At 35.9% G+C, this 18370-nt stretch overlaps 1 protein-coding gene across 1 annotated transcript in view; it reads left to right on the top strand.

The window, feature by feature from the left end:
* Nucleotides 1-18370, top strand: part of Dennd1a (DENN domain containing 1A) — a 480539-nt gene that overhangs the window by 98918 nt on the left and 363251 nt on the right. The window contains 1 exon segment of the mRNA XM_042678648.1: nucleotides 7880-7923. Coding sequence (XP_042534582.1) covers nucleotides 7880-7923 — 44 coding nt within the window.

The following is an 18370-nucleotide window of genomic DNA, read 5'->3' as shown; positions in this document are numbered from 1 at the left end:
TTCAAACCAGCCTAAGCATTAAATGAAACCCTTCTCCGGAAATCACCAAGCCAGTAAGGGGCTAGTGTGGTAGATCACCTGCTTAACAGGCATGAGACCATGAATTCAATCCCTAGCACTGCCAAAAAACCAGACAAAACAACACCCACAAACCTTTATACAGTAATGCTACCTTTGTAATACATATATTTCTTGGCATAAAAATGTGACAGTTAAAAAACTATAGGAAGCCAGTTGTTGATGGTTCACGCCTATAATCCTAGTTACTCAGGCCTGTAATCTGAGGATCACAGTTCAAAATCAGATGGGGCAGAAAAGTTCCCATGAGACCTTTTTTTTTTTTTGGTTGGTCGTGGGGCCTGAACTCTGGACCTGGGCGCTATCCCTCAGCTCTTCAGCTCAAGGCTAGCACTCTACCACTTGAGCCACAGCGCCACTTCCAGCTTTTTCTGCTTATGTGGTACTGAGGAATCAAACCCAGGGCCTCATGTTTGCGAGGCAAGCACTCTACCACTGAGCCACCTTCCCAGCCCTCCCTGAGACTCTTATCTTACAATTAACCACCCAAAAACCAGAAGTAGCGCTGTGGCTCAAGGCACTAGCCTTGAGCACAAAGAGGCCCAGGGACAGTGCATAGGCCCTGAGTTCAAGCCTCATAACTAAAAAACCAAAAAAAAAAAAATATAGGCAAGGGCTTTGTGGTATAGTTCAGTGGTAGAAGACTTGTCTAGTATGAAAGTATGAGGGCCTGGGTTCAGTTCTCATAAAATCCCAAACAAAAAAGATGATAAAATGTATTCTAACTCAGAAAAATTACTTGAAGCCTGAGATTATAGCAAAAAAAAAAAAAAAAGGTAACTTTCATCCACTTATGTTACCCATTAATTTGGGTTTTAAGAATTAGTTCCAAAAGATGAACCGATTGAAAAAAAATCCCCAAGTATGTAAATTTAAATAATAAAGAGGAAAACAAAGATGCAGTAGAGAAGAAGGCATAAGTGAACATATCTTTTTGAATCCCTCCCCCAAGCTAGCACACTTTTCTTTTTCCATTTTAAATTCTTTTGGAATTTTCCTTATGTTTGATTTTGGAGTATACTGGGTATAAATTAGATTAAGGATCAGATTTATATTTCTTTAGTAGATGAAGTGAGGAAAAATATGTGAAATGCCAGTAAATATTGGATTTTTTTGGTTAAAAATCTATCAGCCTTCTCCAGAAGGAAAGATGAAACTCCAAATTTTACTATATAATTTCAATAGACTCATTATTTATACAGCAGCTGATGCATTTAGGACTTGTTGATTCATTTAATTGGTAACTGTACTACATTCATAACTCCAACAACAGGAAACAATAGGTCTGCTGTTTATGCATAAATAGCCACAGCAGAACAGGATATGTCGGAAAGGCAGTGTGTGCTAGTCTGAGGAGGAATTGAGCATGTGACTGCTTCCGTTGCTTCCCATACTGAGGTGGGTTTTGCTCTTTTACCTTAAATAATTTGATTTGTACTTTTATTACAGATGTAGATGGTTACCTGTTTCTGTGATCAGGCTGACTGCTGTAAAATAATAATTGTATTTTAAGTTTCTAGTATTGGGGAAAATACTAGACTGCAATCATGACTTAAAATTGAGATGACTCAATGTGGTTGTGTCTTTAGGCTTCAGACTAAAGTTTCAGAGTAAAATGTTAATACAAAATGGATTTTTAAAAAAGTAACAAATTCTGTTTGTACATGGAGATCAAATACAATATTTTGAAATTTTTTTTAAAAAATAGTTTGAGATACCTTTGACACTTTAGGGTCAAATCTGCATTTTTGAATTAGTAATTAAAAAGTAATTTTTACTTTTAAAGGAAAGACATCTTTTTGTCAAGGAAAGGAAATCATGATATTTTAACTAAACCATTTAAAACATTGCTTTAAAATGTTATTTTTAATAACTAAAATTTAAGTATAAAAGGAATACTTTGTTAGTATAATTGTGTTCAATTAACATGCTGAACTAATGATTCAGATGTTTTACAGTATAAAACAAAGTGAATTCTTGCAGCTTTAATGGGTTTTATAGGCCATGTCTTTGAAGCTCTTTATTTGTTGCAGTCCAGTTTGTAATCTTGGGAAACTTTAAGTCTGCATTATATAGAGTTAACTTTTCTTCTTGACCATAAAAAGGAAGCTTATTCTAAATGTGTTTTGAAAAAGTTTGAGCTGGTACTCCAAAGAGTAGTACAAATTCTTAGACTATTTTCTGAGACTGCATTTTTGGTGTATGGAATTGAAAATGGCACTAGGCACTAAACACTGCAATGAACTGTTGCCCTGTTTGTAGGATATTCCCATCTTCTCATCTGGAAAATTAAATCTGATTACAGCTTGGATTAACATTTATGGTTGGGGGTGAAGAAGTTAGTATCTTAAATTCCATGAAATTGAACAATGAGATTATATTGTTTATGGTTAACATTAAAGTCTTGCTTTTCAAAAGGCAGATTTTATTATTTAATGCTCAAAAGGTGTTTAATATTTTGTCTTTTACTGACTAAAGTACCATAGAGATAATGATTGGAAAAATTCAGTAGGCATTAAATATAATGTTTTCTATCTAGAATGTTAAAAGTGAAAGCAGAGTTTGGTGTTGACCACTACATTTGCAACTTCTCTTAAATTTCCAAAGATGTCCACTTTCAGGTAGATGTTATACAAAATGAAGTCAGTATGTTTTTCAGTAATCAGTTAAAAGCATGTCATGCTTTAACTCTTTAAATGGATTCATTGGTGTGACAGAGAGAACCAAGGAAATAATTTGGTATTGTCTGAGGGCAGGGGGAGAGAATGTGTGTTTGTGAATGTGTGTATGCACATACAAGTTACCAGTGTGCAAATGAGCTCTCATATATAACCACAGTACTTTTATGAATTATTTTGTATTTCTGTTGTAAAAGACCTGTCTACCAGGTTTTCTAGGAACTTTAAGCCTAAGGCAGAACTCAAGGATTTGGAGCCTGTGTAAAATAATTTATAGTACCTTTCCAGTAAGTCTTGCCCAAATTCTTATTCTATTAATTAAACATCCTGTGGCAATCTGGTGTATCATATTAAAGATTTTAAAGTATGTGTAGTAGAAAACATTCACTATTGAGATTGAAGAAAACTAGCCTCTCAAAAAAAGAAAAAGAAAAAAAAAAAAGAAAAGTAAGACCTGCTTGTTTTGGAGATCAGTTTTTTTCCTGCTGTGGAGACATAGCCCTTTGGGCATGGACATGTTTGCTGAAAGAGATTATGCTATGGGAGTCCAACACAGTGAAATGACTGTTTTAAATGTGGCAATGCTTTTGTAGCCTTCAAGAGAGGTGGTGCACATGTTTCTGTGGAGGAAGAGTTGTAGATAGATGGCACAGTGCTGGGAGAAGTTGGTGGCTCACCACATTGACATAATGTGAAACCTTGTTAAGAATGGATTGCCTCTTTAAGGCCTGTTTGTTGTCAGTATAACATGTGGAGGAGATGGGGACAAACAAGTCCTTTAAGGATTCAGGTGGACGTGTTGCAACCATGAGAAGTACAAAATGTCATGTCAAAACCAGCTTTACAATGTCGGTGTGGTGGGGGGGTATGATTGGGTGGGGGGGAGGGAGGAGGCTGGGAAGGGAGGTGAAGGGTAAACAAAGGAGGAGGCTGCAATGCTTGGTAAGAAATGTATGCATTATCCTGCCCATGTAATTGTAACCCCTCTGTACAGTATGTTCTCAAATAAAATAAAATAAAATTAAAAAAAAAAAGGCCTGTTTGTTTAAAAGACATGTGGACTCTATCAGATGATAAATGTTGTTGGCACACAGTATTTTAGATACAATATTCTGAAAAGTATTTTCCTGGAAAATGATGAAATTCATTTTTAAGTTTGTAAGAAACCTAGTACTGGGATCAGGATTCTGTTACAGTACCCACCCCTCCTCAGGTATTGTTTGTTTCTGGGGCTTGAACTCAGAGCCTGGGTACTGTCCCTGAGTTTCTTTTACTCAAGGCTAGCACTCTACCACTGGGGCTGTGGTACATTAGTGGAGATAAAGAGTCTCACAGACTTTCCTGCCTGGCCTGGCTTTAAACTGCAATCCTCAGATTTCAGCCTCCTGAGTAGCTAGGATTATAGGTGTGAGCCATCTAGCTCCCAATTTATATTCTTGATTTTTTTTTTTTTGGTTAGAGACAATTCTTAGGGGAAAACATTGACATATGTTAATAACTGTTCTGTCAATTGCCCAAACAAATTTTTAGGTTACTTTTTTCCATGTTAGTACTTTGAGCTGCAGATTTTCATGTTGAAAGTTAGCTGTTTGGTGACACTGCATTTGGTGGTAGGTGTATGAATGTGAGAAGGTGTTTTGGAACATTAGTAATTATAGCATTGGATGGTGGATAAAGAAATAGATATATAAATACTAGACTGATGCAGTTTTCCAGTATATGTTATTTTCCATATAAAGATATAGAACATTTCATAAAATGTTCCCAGACCATTTAAAACTCAAAGAAATGCAGCTGACGCAATGAAATACATAGAGTACTTGTAAAAACATACAGACACGCAAGTGGATTGCTGCCAGACAGAAAATTTAAAGGCGGTTTGCTTAACTGCAGGGTGCTAGGTTTTGTACATGTGCCATGCTGAAACTGTTAGTAGGGCGGGTGTTGTGTTGCTTGAGAAAAGCAGATTGTCTTTGGACCTTTTTAACTCAGATATTTCCAATGTCGATATTTTGGTGACATTATGGCATAGAGATCAATTTAATGTGAAAAAAAATGAATTCATTCTCCAGTACAAAAAGAAAATTCAAATAATTTGTTGGCAGTTCATTTTTACAGAATGGCTTTTCGTAGTTTTAATAACTATCTGACTGGATCTTTGAGCTAATTGAATGGAGCTTGATAATTTGGACTTTGGTTTAAAAAGTTTTATCTTTTATTTTCAAGTATTTCTGAAAATGTACGAAACAATGGATTTTAGTTTAAAAACATTTATCTTTTATTTCAAAAGAGTATTTTTGAAAATGCAAAAGACAAATGAAGTTTACTTTTTGGGTTACAGAAAAAACTTAAAACTAAAAATTTTATACTTAATTATTTTCTGCATGAGTTGTGGTGAATTATGTGTGAACTGTCTTGGAACATTCTATTCACATGTGGGCTCTACCTTAAGGGATTGTCTTGGGAATTTAGTTAATGTTGTTTATGAAGTCTTCCATCAAGGCTTTGTTTAGGATAGTAAGATTGGAATGGCCTTCATCTTAGCATGTCAGGGTCATCCTTCCCTTCATTACATTAGCGAAGGCAGATTGTTCTTTTTGCCATTTTTTTGTTTTGCTTTCAATTCTGCTATATTGTATACATGAAAAAATGTGTTTTATGGTGATTAGTTTCTAATGGTTTCTTATGAAAGGACTTTTAAAGAAATGTAATTTCTTATGAAAGGACTTTTAAAGAAATGTAAGAAGTTTTTTTTGCCTCTGAGCAAGCAATTTACTTTTTAAAAATTGAAGAATATGCCACACACTTTGGTTTCTACTGTTTGTCTCTTTACAACATGGTGATAGAAAAAGTCTCTCTTTTTTAAATTCCTATTGATATTTGTGGTTCTCAAAAAGCACAAACTACTACAAGGAAGACATGATATTAAAGATTAATATTGGAGTCATATCTGTATGAAGTTTTCTAGCTGTAGAGTGTTAGCCACATGACAATTGGAAGAAAAAGAACAAGCAATACATAATTTTGTGGTTTTTCAGCTTGTCAGTGGCTTAGAGTTTGGACCAAATTTTAAGTATTTATGTGTGTTTCAGGAATTATAGCCACTGTGCTCTTTTTCTTAGGTCCTTGTCTTTCCATGGTTCACTTGGAGGTTGGTTGAGCATCCTGATAGCTAATTCCTCCTTATAGGCCTAGAACAAACTAACCATTTCTAATCTGGAAAACTGAAATGCTCAAAATTATAGATTACAGAATTTTGGATTAGGAATGGTCAACTGTCAACCAGTGAAGCAAATATTAGAAAAAAAATCCAGAATCTGTAATATTTCTTTCTGGTACCAAGTATTTTGGACTTTCCTCCCTGGTTTTAGTACCTTTGACCTCCTGTCTCAGGAAAGCCAACTCCTTGTGAGATTTTTAGCTGTTCAGGCCAAAAACAGGCAGCTACTTCTTCATCTGGCGCACAGAGCTGCCTTGAAAAGTGGTATAGAAGACGTTATTCTAGGATTCTGCTACTCACCATGTAGGAACATCATTTGTCCCTTCTTAGTAGTTGAAGATGAAAGTAAAGAGAAAAAATGATCCCTGCTTTTTAAAGTCACATAGAAGGGTAGCTCAAGTGCCAAAGTGGTCTGCATATAAATTTCAACTCTTTTGCACCAACCATATTGGTAAACACTACTTTTGGTGTGACTTTTAGAATATTTCTGCTTTTGGTGTGACTTTTGATTATTTTTGCTTTTGTGTTTTTTTTTTGTCGGTCGTGGGGCTTGAACTCTGGGCCTGAGTGCTATCCCTCAGCTCTTCAGCTCAAGGCAAGCGCTCTACCACTTGAGCTATTGCGCCACTTCCGGTTTTCTGGTGGTTTATGGACTTTCCTGCCCAGGCTGACTTTGAACCTCAATCCTCAGATCTCAGCCTCCTGAGTAGCTTGGATTATAAGCGTGAGCCACCGGTGCCCCGCTGTTTTTGTTATTTATCTTGGGTTTATATCAATTGGCTTTAATGACTTGAAAACTGATATTTCTAGAATTTAAATATAGTAGACAGATAGGCCTTTCATTTTTTTCTTCTTGTTTCTTCACTGAAGAAAATTAACTGTTTTTTCTTCTTGATTCTTCACTGAAGAAAATTAACTGTTTCTCTGTAAGTTAGTGTTTTGGAAAGTGAGTAGTATATATTGTGAGGTCACTATTAAAAGGGGATACCTTCAAATGCTGTGCTTTCCCATAAACTTTGCATTGATACATGATTTCCCACATAGAAATTATTCTCATTTCACCAAAGTACCAAGTCTTTTTCTTATTAGAAAAGATTGAATGTTTCCCAAATCGATAGTAAATGGAGGGCTAATAGCTTTTAATTAGTACACTTCTATATTGACTTACAGACATGGTGTTGGATTATCTTGCAATTATGATTTAAGAATCCAGTGACCCATTTAGTAATTTTACTCTGAATAGATTTGCAAGTGGTATTTTTGCCTAGGAAAATTTATAGTTTCTTAGCAGATCTGTATTAGCTTATAATATCGTTTTTTATACTATTTGGTTTACAACATCAAGCCAAAAGTGTTGGTACTGTTTTGAAGAAAATATCTAAATTTAGCTGTATTTTCATGAGTTCATAAGCACTTAGGAAAGAATATTTTTTATTTTAAAAAGTGTAGAGTTTTCCCTTTGTTCCTTGAAAGAATCCTTCTCCCACTCTCCCTTTCTCCCTAGTCTGAAACTGGTGCTTTAGGTTTATCAAGGCAACATCTGTAATGATGTAAAGGAGATTGCTGATTAGTGAAGAAAAGTCAAGCAGGTTTAACTCATTTTCTCTGGAAAAAAAATATATTGAGGACAATTTGCAGTTGGCAAGATTTTTTGCATTAGGTAATAGTCTAAAGTTAACAGTAGCATCAGGTCTTTAAAATTTTTCTTTTTTATATTTCTAGAGGAGGGTAATGGGAGTGTCTTGCCGAGCCCTTCCTTGTGCTCATCAGCATAGCAGCCTCAGCTGCCCCCCTTGGATCCCCTGCCAGGGCTGCTATCATCTTCTGATCAAATATTAATGTGTGATCCTCTGCTTGCTCACTAATCCAAAGCCAATTAATATTATCTGTCAATTATTTACAGATCCTGAGGTGCAGAGGCAATTCCCGGAGGACTACAGTGACCAGGTTTGGAATGCGTAATTAATTTTTTACATGACAAAATTTATTTCAGAGTTGTTCAACATATTATTACTGTTCTTTTTACTGAAAGAGATAAATGAAATTTTAGAAAGGAATAGAAGCAGTAATTAGGAGCCAAAGACAAAAAGTAAAACAGAGAAGTAGGATAGAAAACATTAGCTCTAGATTTGGGAGTTTTCCTTCAGGGAAAAGATGTACAGAAACTAAGCAAGAAAACCTATCACAGATACCACTTTTTACTTTGAGGTATGTTGTCATCTGTAGTTCATTAAGCAATCCATGAACTCTCCTTCTACCCTCCAATGCTATTTAAGCAGCCAAGAAGCTATATAACCAAAAAGGGAGGGAGTTTATATAATTTCATACAATTTGAAATAGATGATAAAACTACCTGTTACCATAGTACTAAAAGAAGAAGACACACATGCATAAATAGTTCTTAGGATCAATGTGGTTCCAATGATTATAGCAAAAGTTAAGGCTGACTAGTTGATTCTACCATCTCAAATTTCCACCTTTTGCAGACAGAATGGTGTTATAACGGATATTTTACTCATATAATAACACTGAAGTTCTGGTGTTGCTTTACTCTTTATAGTTTTACTTTATTCATCCAAGATTCCATTTTTTTTGTCGAGAAATACTGAAGATGTTCTGTAGCTTTGTCTGATACTTTACATTTCTAGTTCAAGTATGTAACTTGGTATATTTCTTTGAGCATTTTGAAAACAAAAGCATCATTGATTACCCTTGGTAAAGCAATTTTATAAAACCTTTTACATGGGAGATATTGTACATAATTAAGTCATGTTTTTGAAATAGAATCATCTAATTTTTCTCCTATTAAAAGTCCTTAAGCTGGACACACTGGTGGCTCACATCTTAATCCTAGCCACTCAGGAGGCTGAGATCTCAGGATCATTGTTCAAAGCCAATCCTGGGAGGAAAGTCTGAGACTTTTATCTCTAATTAACTACCCCTTTCCTCCCCAAATAAAAGCCAGAATGGAAATGTGCTCAAGTGGTAGAGTACTAGCCTTGAGCAGAAACAAACAAACAAGAAAAAGTAAAGGAACAGTGCCCTGGTCCTGAGTTCAATCCCAGTACTTGCACAAACACATAAAAAGTCCTTAAAATGAGGATAAATATAATAGAACAGAAGTGTCTAGGCCAGTAGCTATAACACCTTGCATTGTCGCCTTTTTAATGTCAAGAAAGGTAATCTGATCTATCTTTTTTTTTTTCTTTGGTTGGCCATGGGGCTTGAACTCTGGACCTGGGCTCTGTTCCTCAGCTATTCAGCTCAAGGCGAGTGCTCTACCACTTGAGCCACAGTGCCACTTCTGGTTTTCTGACGATTAATTGGAGATAAGAGTCTCACAGACTTTACTGCCCAGGCTGGCTTTGAACTGTGATCCTCAGATCTCAGCCTCCTGAGTAGCTAGGATTACAGTCATGAGCCACCAGTGCTGGCCTGATACATCTTTTTTAAATGCAGGAATGAAACTGGATAAGCATTGTAATGTCATCCTTTGAGATGAGATCTTACTCTACAAGAACCCAAGAGAACTGGTCTGATTTGCTTTGTGCCTTATCTCAAGACTAACATATGCTTTAAAAAAATATTAAAAATTTTCTCTCTACCCCTTGGCAAATGTTAGATAATTATTACTTTGAACGTACTTGAGCCTATAGATCTTAAGAAAGTTATTGTCCTAAAATTTTGTGTCTAGGTAAATAACCTTTGTGATCTCATGATCTAAACTATCCAGTTAAACAAAGTGTAGGAGAAAATTTAAAATAGAATAGTACCATCTGTGTCTATTCCTCTAAACACAGTATCTCACTATATCTGAAAAATTTGAGCAACATGATTTTTTAAAGTATAACTTTAAAAATTGCATGGGTAATATGTTTATACAAAAATGCTGAAAATATAAAGCTAAAATAAATTTTAAAAAGAATGAAAAAGAAAATACAAATCATGTGTTATTAATCATAGATTACTACTGCTATTAATTTGGTATTTATCTTTCTATGTTTATTTCTTCTAAGTACATGTATATGTTTACATGTTTGAAAAAGGTATGTGTATATGCATGCATGTACTATATGCATGCATTTGTATGTACAGTGAGAAATACAGACTATTTCTTTTTTTCTTTTTTCTTTTTTTTATTGTGAAAATACTGTACAGAGGGGTTACAATTACATGGGCAAGATAATGAGTACATTTCTTATCAAGCATTGTAGCCTCCTCCTTTGTTTCCCCTTCCCATCCCTTCCCATCCTCCCCCTGCCCCCCCCACCCAATCCTCCCCGCTCCCCCTTTGCCCCCCACCAAAGTTGTAAAGTTCGTTTTCGACATAATGACTTGTACATCTCATTGTTGCAATGGGTCCACCTGTATCCCTATTTAAACGATTTAATACAGACTATTTCTATACTTTTGTTGCAACTGCAACTTAGTTTACTGATTTGGTATTTTCATGTTATGAAGTTCTTTTTATTTTGATCAAAGAAAGGCTTCACAAACCATTGTCATTTCATATGATGAAAATGGCATAATTAAAATTGTAGGAGAATGTAAACAGTAATAGCTTTATTTATTTATTTAAAGCTGTTCTAGCTTTAGTTATTTTAAAGGTGCTTATATGATAGTAGTAGTATTGTTTTCTTTGTTTACACCAGTGACATAATTTTGAAATTTGAAGAAATGTATTTATGGACTAGATATAAATTTACAGGGATGTATATATCACTATTTAACAACATCTCCAACTTGAGACAAATTAATTCCCTTTGACCTCATGTAATTCAGACATGAAGATCTATTTTGTTTTTGAAGACATGCTACCAAGTTTGAGAATTATATTTGTTGTTAAAGAGAATATGACTTGCTTGTTTCTTTTTACTTTTTTAATCATTTAAATTCTAATTATATGTATTTTTTACACCACATCATTTGTTTCAGTAAAGTAAATTTTTCTCCTTATTGTGCTGTCATAAATTCTTAGAAATAGTTCTGTTATATACAAACTTTAAATGCTGAATCTGCACTTAATCTAGACAACGTTTCTAATAGTAAAACATTTATGATGTAATCCTTTAGGAATATTTAAGATAATTGACCAAAAAGTATAGTATTTGTTACTGCATGTGTATGCACACGTGTGCACAGACACATACACAATCCCTTCCCTCTCCAGTTTTTCTTCCTTATTCGCTAAACTACCAATGCTTGTTTTTACATATAGTGTATTTCCCATGTACCAGCACACTTGATCAGAGACGCTTGCTGCTGCTAGATGTTTTATTCTGTGTGTTCTTTGTACCTTACAGTAAAAGAATCTGTCACAAATTATTGTGGCTCACTGCTTTAGAAACTGAGAAAAAAGGGAGGTTAGATTGACATCTGTGAGTGAATAATGATGACCAGCCTTTTGGCTCTCCTTGAGCCACAAAGCTAGCACTGCCTTTAGAGTGGAAAAAGAAGTAAGAAGAAAGGGGAGGGATAAAAGAGAGTTACAAATCTGTGGTCCCGGAGATGTATTACTGTTGGGCCAGTTGTCTGCGTGGTATGATAATCCATTTTGATCTTTTTGGTCTTAATTGTCTGCTAAAGACAAATGGGCAGTAAAAGTTCATCAGTTTCATCTTTTTTGCTTCTCGTTTAGAAGCAGAATAAATGATCCATCACTACAGAAAAAAGCCTTTCTTTCTGTCACAGAAGTAATGCAGACCCAACACGTTTTATTAAAATGTTTTCCCCTCATTATTTCAGTCTTCTCAGCTCTGATAGATCTTACTGTGTCATAAAAAATGTAATCTGAAATGTAAATAAGGGTCTTGATACAGAGAAGAAGTAATGAGCAGCCTGAGCCACATTTTAGGACTCTTGATTGTAATTACTGACAAAGTGATTTCTGTGTCCCTTTTTTTTTTTTCCTCCTTAAGTTGTCTGTGACACCCTTAGACCACAATGCATTTGTGGTTTAAAACTATCAAATCACCATAGCACTCTGTTTTATTTAAGATATAGTAAGCCTGCTATCTTTAAACCAGAAAATAGAGGCTTGGTTAATTCCTGAAAGACATGTAGTACCTTTTTTGTTGTTGTTTTTTAAGTGAAAAGCAAACACAAAAAGGCAAAAGCAAGTTTTTTTTAGAGTTCCATTACTCATTCATCTGCTTTTGTTTAAAACTTAGGTAGACTAAATACCAAAACATCAACATTGGTAGGATCCTAACTTGAAAAGGATCTTGTATTTTAAAAAATCTTCTATAAGCTTACCTTTGAAATTAAAACAATGAATGTTCTCATAAATATAATTATGAAATAGTCTTTTCAGAGTTAAGATTGCTAACCTATGGGTAAAATTTGAGTTAATTTGGATTTGGATAGCTCTCTAGATTTTTTTTTCTAGTATGTTGGAATAACTTTTTGCATTGTGGTGCTTAATCAAAGCTTGCCCAGTAGAAAATTTTCTTTAAAAAGGACAGAAGCATAATAATAATAGTAGTAGTAATAATAATGCTTCTTGTCTAGAAATGGTTATTCAAAGATGATGTCAATCAGACATTAAAAATAAGAAAAAAATATGAATAAATCCATGAAAATCTTGTAGTTAATTAGGTGGCTTTATAATTACTCCATTATGTTTACTGTGTTCATTCATAATTATGAAAATAATTGATAAAATTTTACTGATTATCTTAGTTCAGTTTTAATGAGTACTAATTGAATTAAAGGAGAAAAGAATAGCTAAACATGTTAACAAATGATAGTCACTACTGTCAGCAAAACATTATATAATTTTCAAAACATTATATATTTTTCAGATTAAGAAGCCATTACCCTTTAGTAATTATAATAAATACTGTGGGATAGTTTGCAATAAACATATAGTAACCTATCAAAAGAAGATTTCCATAGATAGCCTTGTAATGTATCTAGTATAATAGGTATTACAAAGTTTTAAAACATTATTTGTAATGCAGTTTTCTAACACTAAATTATATAGAATTAATAATTTGCTCTCCCAATTGCACTTTTTAATAGCCTGCTTGTCCTCAAAGTGAAGACGAGAATTGAACATTCTATAAGTTGCTTTGCCACTGTGTTCATGTCTACTTTGATGAAATACAGTGTGTTTTAGAGCACGTTAAAGAGCAGTCTAAGCACACTTATCCATCCAGTATATGTAGATCACTATTTAGAGTTGTAGGTAATTTTTTTTCCACTGGCACTGAAACAGAAGTTATAATGAAACCAACAATTTTCATGCATTTATAGAAACTGTAAAATTTTTATGGAAGTCTTTATATAGAAACTAACAGTGTTTCTTGTACAAACTCTATAGGCAATGTAGAAACATGGCACATTGGGAAAAATAAAAAGGTGCCCTTTCTTTCATGGTTTTACGTGGCCTATGTGATTTTGAAATCTCACTATAGGCAGTTAAGCAAATTATAAAAACACACATCAACTATATACTAGAAAGGAACAAAAATATGTTGCATAACCTGGCCTAATTGTGATGGAAATTGGCATTTCTAAGTTGCATGTAATTGCTTAAATATGGAGTTTTCATCTGTTCATGTTTCAGCTATGCTCAAGAGAAAACATTTCTTAAGCTTCCAGTTATTCATGAACTAGGTAAATCAGTTGGAAGATTTGGATTCAAATGACAGTAGAGATAATATTCAGACTTGTTACTTGCAGGTCAATGATTACCTTTTTTTTGGTGAGCTCCAAAACTTTTCTTATTTTCTCCCAAATTTTGGTAAGGCAGAGACTAAACATTTCTATTGCAAAGTTTATGCATACACTGATTCACTAAAAAGATGTTATTTAATAAAAAAATTTCATAATTATCGACAGCTCAATTTTTGTTGCTATGAAAGGCAGGCCTGATGGTATGCATTTGTAATCTCAGCTGCTTGGGAGGCAGAGGTGGAAGGACACCTCTGGGAAAGTACAGACAAATCCCCCAAAACAGGCTTGAGGGGTATAGTGCAAATGGTAGAGTGCTTGCCTAGCATGTGTGAGTGTGAGGCTGTGCATTCAATACCTAGTATTGCAAAAACAAAAAAGCCCCATTGTTCCAACATTACATAATATGATGTGTATAGTTACATGAAGTGTAAAACAAATGATAACATTTGGTTTCTTCCTGTTATTATCAGGCAGGGAATCATAAGCAAGAGATTATCTCATTTAAATGGAATGTGACATTGATTTTGCAACAGTTCTGCTAGTTCTAGTTAAGCCAGAGGTTTTCAAATTGGAATTAAGATTTTGGGTTTGTGGTGCACTGTGCCTTGTGTTTACTAGCTCCAAAGAATGGAATTGGACTTTCTTTTGGAAAATTTTGAGCTTTCTTCTTTTTCCTATTCTTCCCCAGAATGGGTGCTGGTAGACATTTCAATTTAGGTCCACTTTAAATAGTATGGTCACATTTGGTTTTGAAAACTGTTTTGTTTTTGAGACAGAATCTCATCAACTCATCTCAAACTTCTAGGTCCAGGTCACCCTCTCTGCTTCAGCTTTTTGAGTAGCTGGAACTACTGGCATACGCCTCTGTACTTGGATTATCTTGTAAACTTTTATGAAACTCTATCATGGGGCAGAATTTGTGAAGTTATTAGAATCTTATCCAAAGGATTTACTTACACAATCAATGATCGAGTGCATTACATTTAAAAATGACTCTTTTACTAGATCCTTATAGTTACAAGTGACTGTATTTTCTGTGTTACTCCATGTTTTTGGTGGTCAAAACAGCTTAGGAAACTAGGTTTGCTTTGTGCATTACTTATGAGGGTAAGATTGGTAAATGTGATATCTACCAGATACTATACCAGGAAATGAAGACTGAAATAGATTGTATCAACAGGTTTTAAAGGGAATATACATCTAGAAAGATCAAATGGCTTTTGGAATAATGCATGGTCAGAAATACCTAAAGTTGGGACATCTGAAATTAGTACCTTTGGGCAGTGATGCAGCAATTCAGTCAAATTCTTTGCAATTTCTTGTTCTTTGTGATACAAAGCCATAAAAGATAGTAAAATTATAAAGAGTGGGTACAGAGAAGGCTGAGGGGAAAGGCTTAAAGCCGATATACCATCTTTTAGGCTTGTCTTAGACATCTGCTTTCTAAGATTCACTGTTTTTGTTTTTGTTTTCCCCAGTGCTTGAATTGAACCCAGGACCTTGCATATGCTAGGCAAGCACTCTTTCACCAATGTAAATCCCCCTTCTAAAATTCAGTGTTGAGTCTCGGATTTTTCTACCACTTTCCTCATATGATCACTTTTTTTTTTGGGGGGGGGGGTCCAGTCGTGGGGCCTGAACTCTGGGCCTGGGCGCTGGCCCTCAGCTCTTCAGCTCAAGGCTAGCGCTCTACCACTTGAGCCACAGTGCCACTTCCGGCTTTTTTTCTTTTTGCTTATGTGGTGCTGAGGAATGGAACCCAGGGCCTCAGGCATGCAAGGCAAGCGCTCTACCACTGAGCCACCTTCCCAGCCCTATGATCACTTTTTATATTTGCTAGTAGCTTGGCAGTCTGAGATTATGGGTGGAAATGTAATTTTCCTATCCACAGATTAAAAATTTTCTGTCTCTTCACACTAAAACCTGAAGGGTGATTGCATTATAGCAATCAAAGCACATTGCTGAACTGAAAGTAGGTATTATGTAGGGACTACATTATGGCATTTTGAAAGACTCACTGATGGATTAAATATGCATAAATTAAAGATACATCTTTATGTACTTTTTTTGTTGTTGTTGGTCGTAGGGCTTGAACTCTGGGATTGGGCACTGTCCCTGAGCTCTTACTCAAGGCAAATACGCTACCACTTGAGCCACAGGGCCACTTCTGGTTTCCTGGTGGTTAATTGGAAATAAGAGTCTCAAGGACTTTCCTGCCCAGGCTAGCTTTGAACTGTGATCCTCAGATCTCATTCTCCTGAGTAGCTAGGATTGCAGGTGTGAGCCACTGACACCTGGCTACTTTGTTTTTTGAAACAAGGTATCCTTCTAAGCCCAGGCTGGTCTGTACTTTGCTCTGCAGCCCAACTGTTGGCTTAAAAATTGTGATCCTCTAACTTTGTCCTCTGGTGTGCTGGGATTATAGGTGTGTTTTGCATATTTAACCCTTTGTATATTATTGATGGTTGATTTAAATGTTCTTCTAGCATAAATAGGATAATCGATGGGTTAAAAGAAGCATGTATCATAGCTTCATATTTTCCCTTGTGTTTTCATGAGTCAAGTTTATCACCTTGGACAAATGTCAGATTGCTGCTTTTTAAAGTATTTGCTAAAGACAAACCACTTTGCATAAAAGATTTTCTCTTCTATAATATCTAAAGATCTAAACCTCCCTGCCACTCATTTCCCAGAGAGGCTGGATTAAAGAATGGATTGAGGGCTGGGAAGGTGGCTCAGTGGTAGAGCACTTGCCTTGCATGCTCGAGGCCCTGGGTTCAATTCCTGAGCACCACATAAGAAAAAAGCCGGAAGTGGTGCTGTGTGGCTCAAGTGGTAGAGCGCTAGCCTTGAGCTAAAGAGCTGAGGGACAGCGCCCAGGCCCAGAGTTCAGGCCCCACGACCGGACCCAAAAAAAAAAAAAGAATGGATTGAGGTTGAACTGGATCCTTAATACACATATATTTCAGAACCTTAAACATTTAGTCAAACTCAATTGAAAAATTAAGATATTTTTCACACTGAAGTCTTATATTTTTAAGTTGAAGATTTCTTTCTACTTTGGTCACTTCCCCAGCTGTTACAGTAATATAGCAGAAACCCATGAAAAAGACACAAATTTTCAAATTTGCATACATTCTATGCACACCAAGCTATTCATCTATGTTGTGCTATTACTTATTTGAATCTAACTCTAGGAAATGGTAATTTATGTAGTCCTTGGTTATGCATTCTTTTTTTTTTTTTTTTTGGGTCCGATTGTGGGGCCTGAACTCTGGGCCTGGGCGCTGTCCCTCGGCTCCCGGCTTTTTTTTTTCTTTTTGCTTATGTGGTGCTGAGGAATCGAACCCAGGGCCTCAGGCATGCAAGGCAAGCGCTCTACCACTGAGCCACCTTCCCAGCCCCTGGTTATGCATTATTATTAGAAGTCTTGTGGTTTAATTCTGGCTCCAATAAAATCTCACACGATTTTAACTGTTTGTAAATACTATTGGATGTCTTGTTTCTAATGAGTTACCCAATGAATGTAAGTGCAGTAGGTCTGCTTTTGAGAGCTGTAGTATCTATCTTAGCCTTATGTAGTTAGTTCGTGATGTTCCTTGGATGCACACTCAAGTTTGCATCATTAACTTCCTATTTAGTTTCTTCTTAAACTGCTCTCTAGTCCTACTGCTGTTTCCCTTTGCATTTATACTCCAAGCTTCTCTCTTGTGTCCTACTCTTAAAGGGTTTCACTGACCCTGTAGTCATTGCCTTCCTGTAAGGTAGCTAAATTCATACTACTTCTCTGGAGTTAAAACTTGATAGTTCCCGCCGGGCGCTGGTGGCTCACGCCTGTAATCCTAGCTACTCAGGAGGCTGAGATCTGAGGATCGCGGTTCAAAGCCAGCCCGGGCAGGAGAGACCGTGAGACTCCTATCTCCAATAAACCACCAGAAAACCGGAAGTGGCGCTGTAGCTCAAGTGGTAGAGTGCTCGCCTTGAGCTGAAGAGCTGAGGGACAGCGCTCAGGCCCAGAGTTCAAGCCCCACGACCGACAAAAAAAAAAAAAAAAAAAAAAAAAACTTGATAGTTCCCCTTGTGTCTTGAACTTCTACTCATAATTCTTAATCTAGTTTTAGAGTCCAGTTGACCAAGCCCAATCCTAGCCTTATCTCCTGTTAATTTCTTTACATTCCAGGGCATAGAGTCCCAGAAGTCTTATTCGTGTGTGTGTGTGTGTGTGTGTGTGTGTGTGTGTGTGTGTGTATTTGTATGTATACATATATCCATACATGTATCCTCTACATACATAAAGCTATATATACACTGTATATATATTTGCCTAGTTTTTATGGTTGGAATGTTTGACTTCTTTTGTCTTTCCTTTCCCATTAATACACTTCTGCTCTTCTTTTTTTGTATGTTGTGGGGCGTGAACTCGGCCTGGGTTTTGTCTCTGAGCACTTTTGCTCAAGACTAGTGTTATCATTTTGAGCCAAGGTATTACTTCTGGGTTTTGAGTGGTTAATTGGAGATAAGATTCTCACCGGGACTTTTCTGAAAGGGCTGGCTTTGAATTGCAATCCTCAGATCTCAGCTTCCTGAGTAGCTAGGATTACAAACATGAACCACTGGTGCCCTATCTTTCTGCTTTTTTTTTTTTTTTTTTGTCGGTTGTGGGGCCTGAACTCTGGGCCTGGGCGCTCTCCCTTAGCTCTTCAGCTCAATGCTA

The sequence above is a fragment of the Dipodomys spectabilis genome, unplaced genomic scaffold, assembly GCF_019054845.1.
Source record: "Dipodomys spectabilis isolate Male_0828 unplaced genomic scaffold, ASM1905484v1 ptg000046l, whole genome shotgun sequence".
Classification (NCBI taxonomy): Eukaryota; Metazoa; Chordata; class Mammalia; order Rodentia; family Heteromyidae; genus Dipodomys; species Dipodomys spectabilis.
This window is presented reverse-complemented; position numbering and strand designations above follow the sequence as displayed.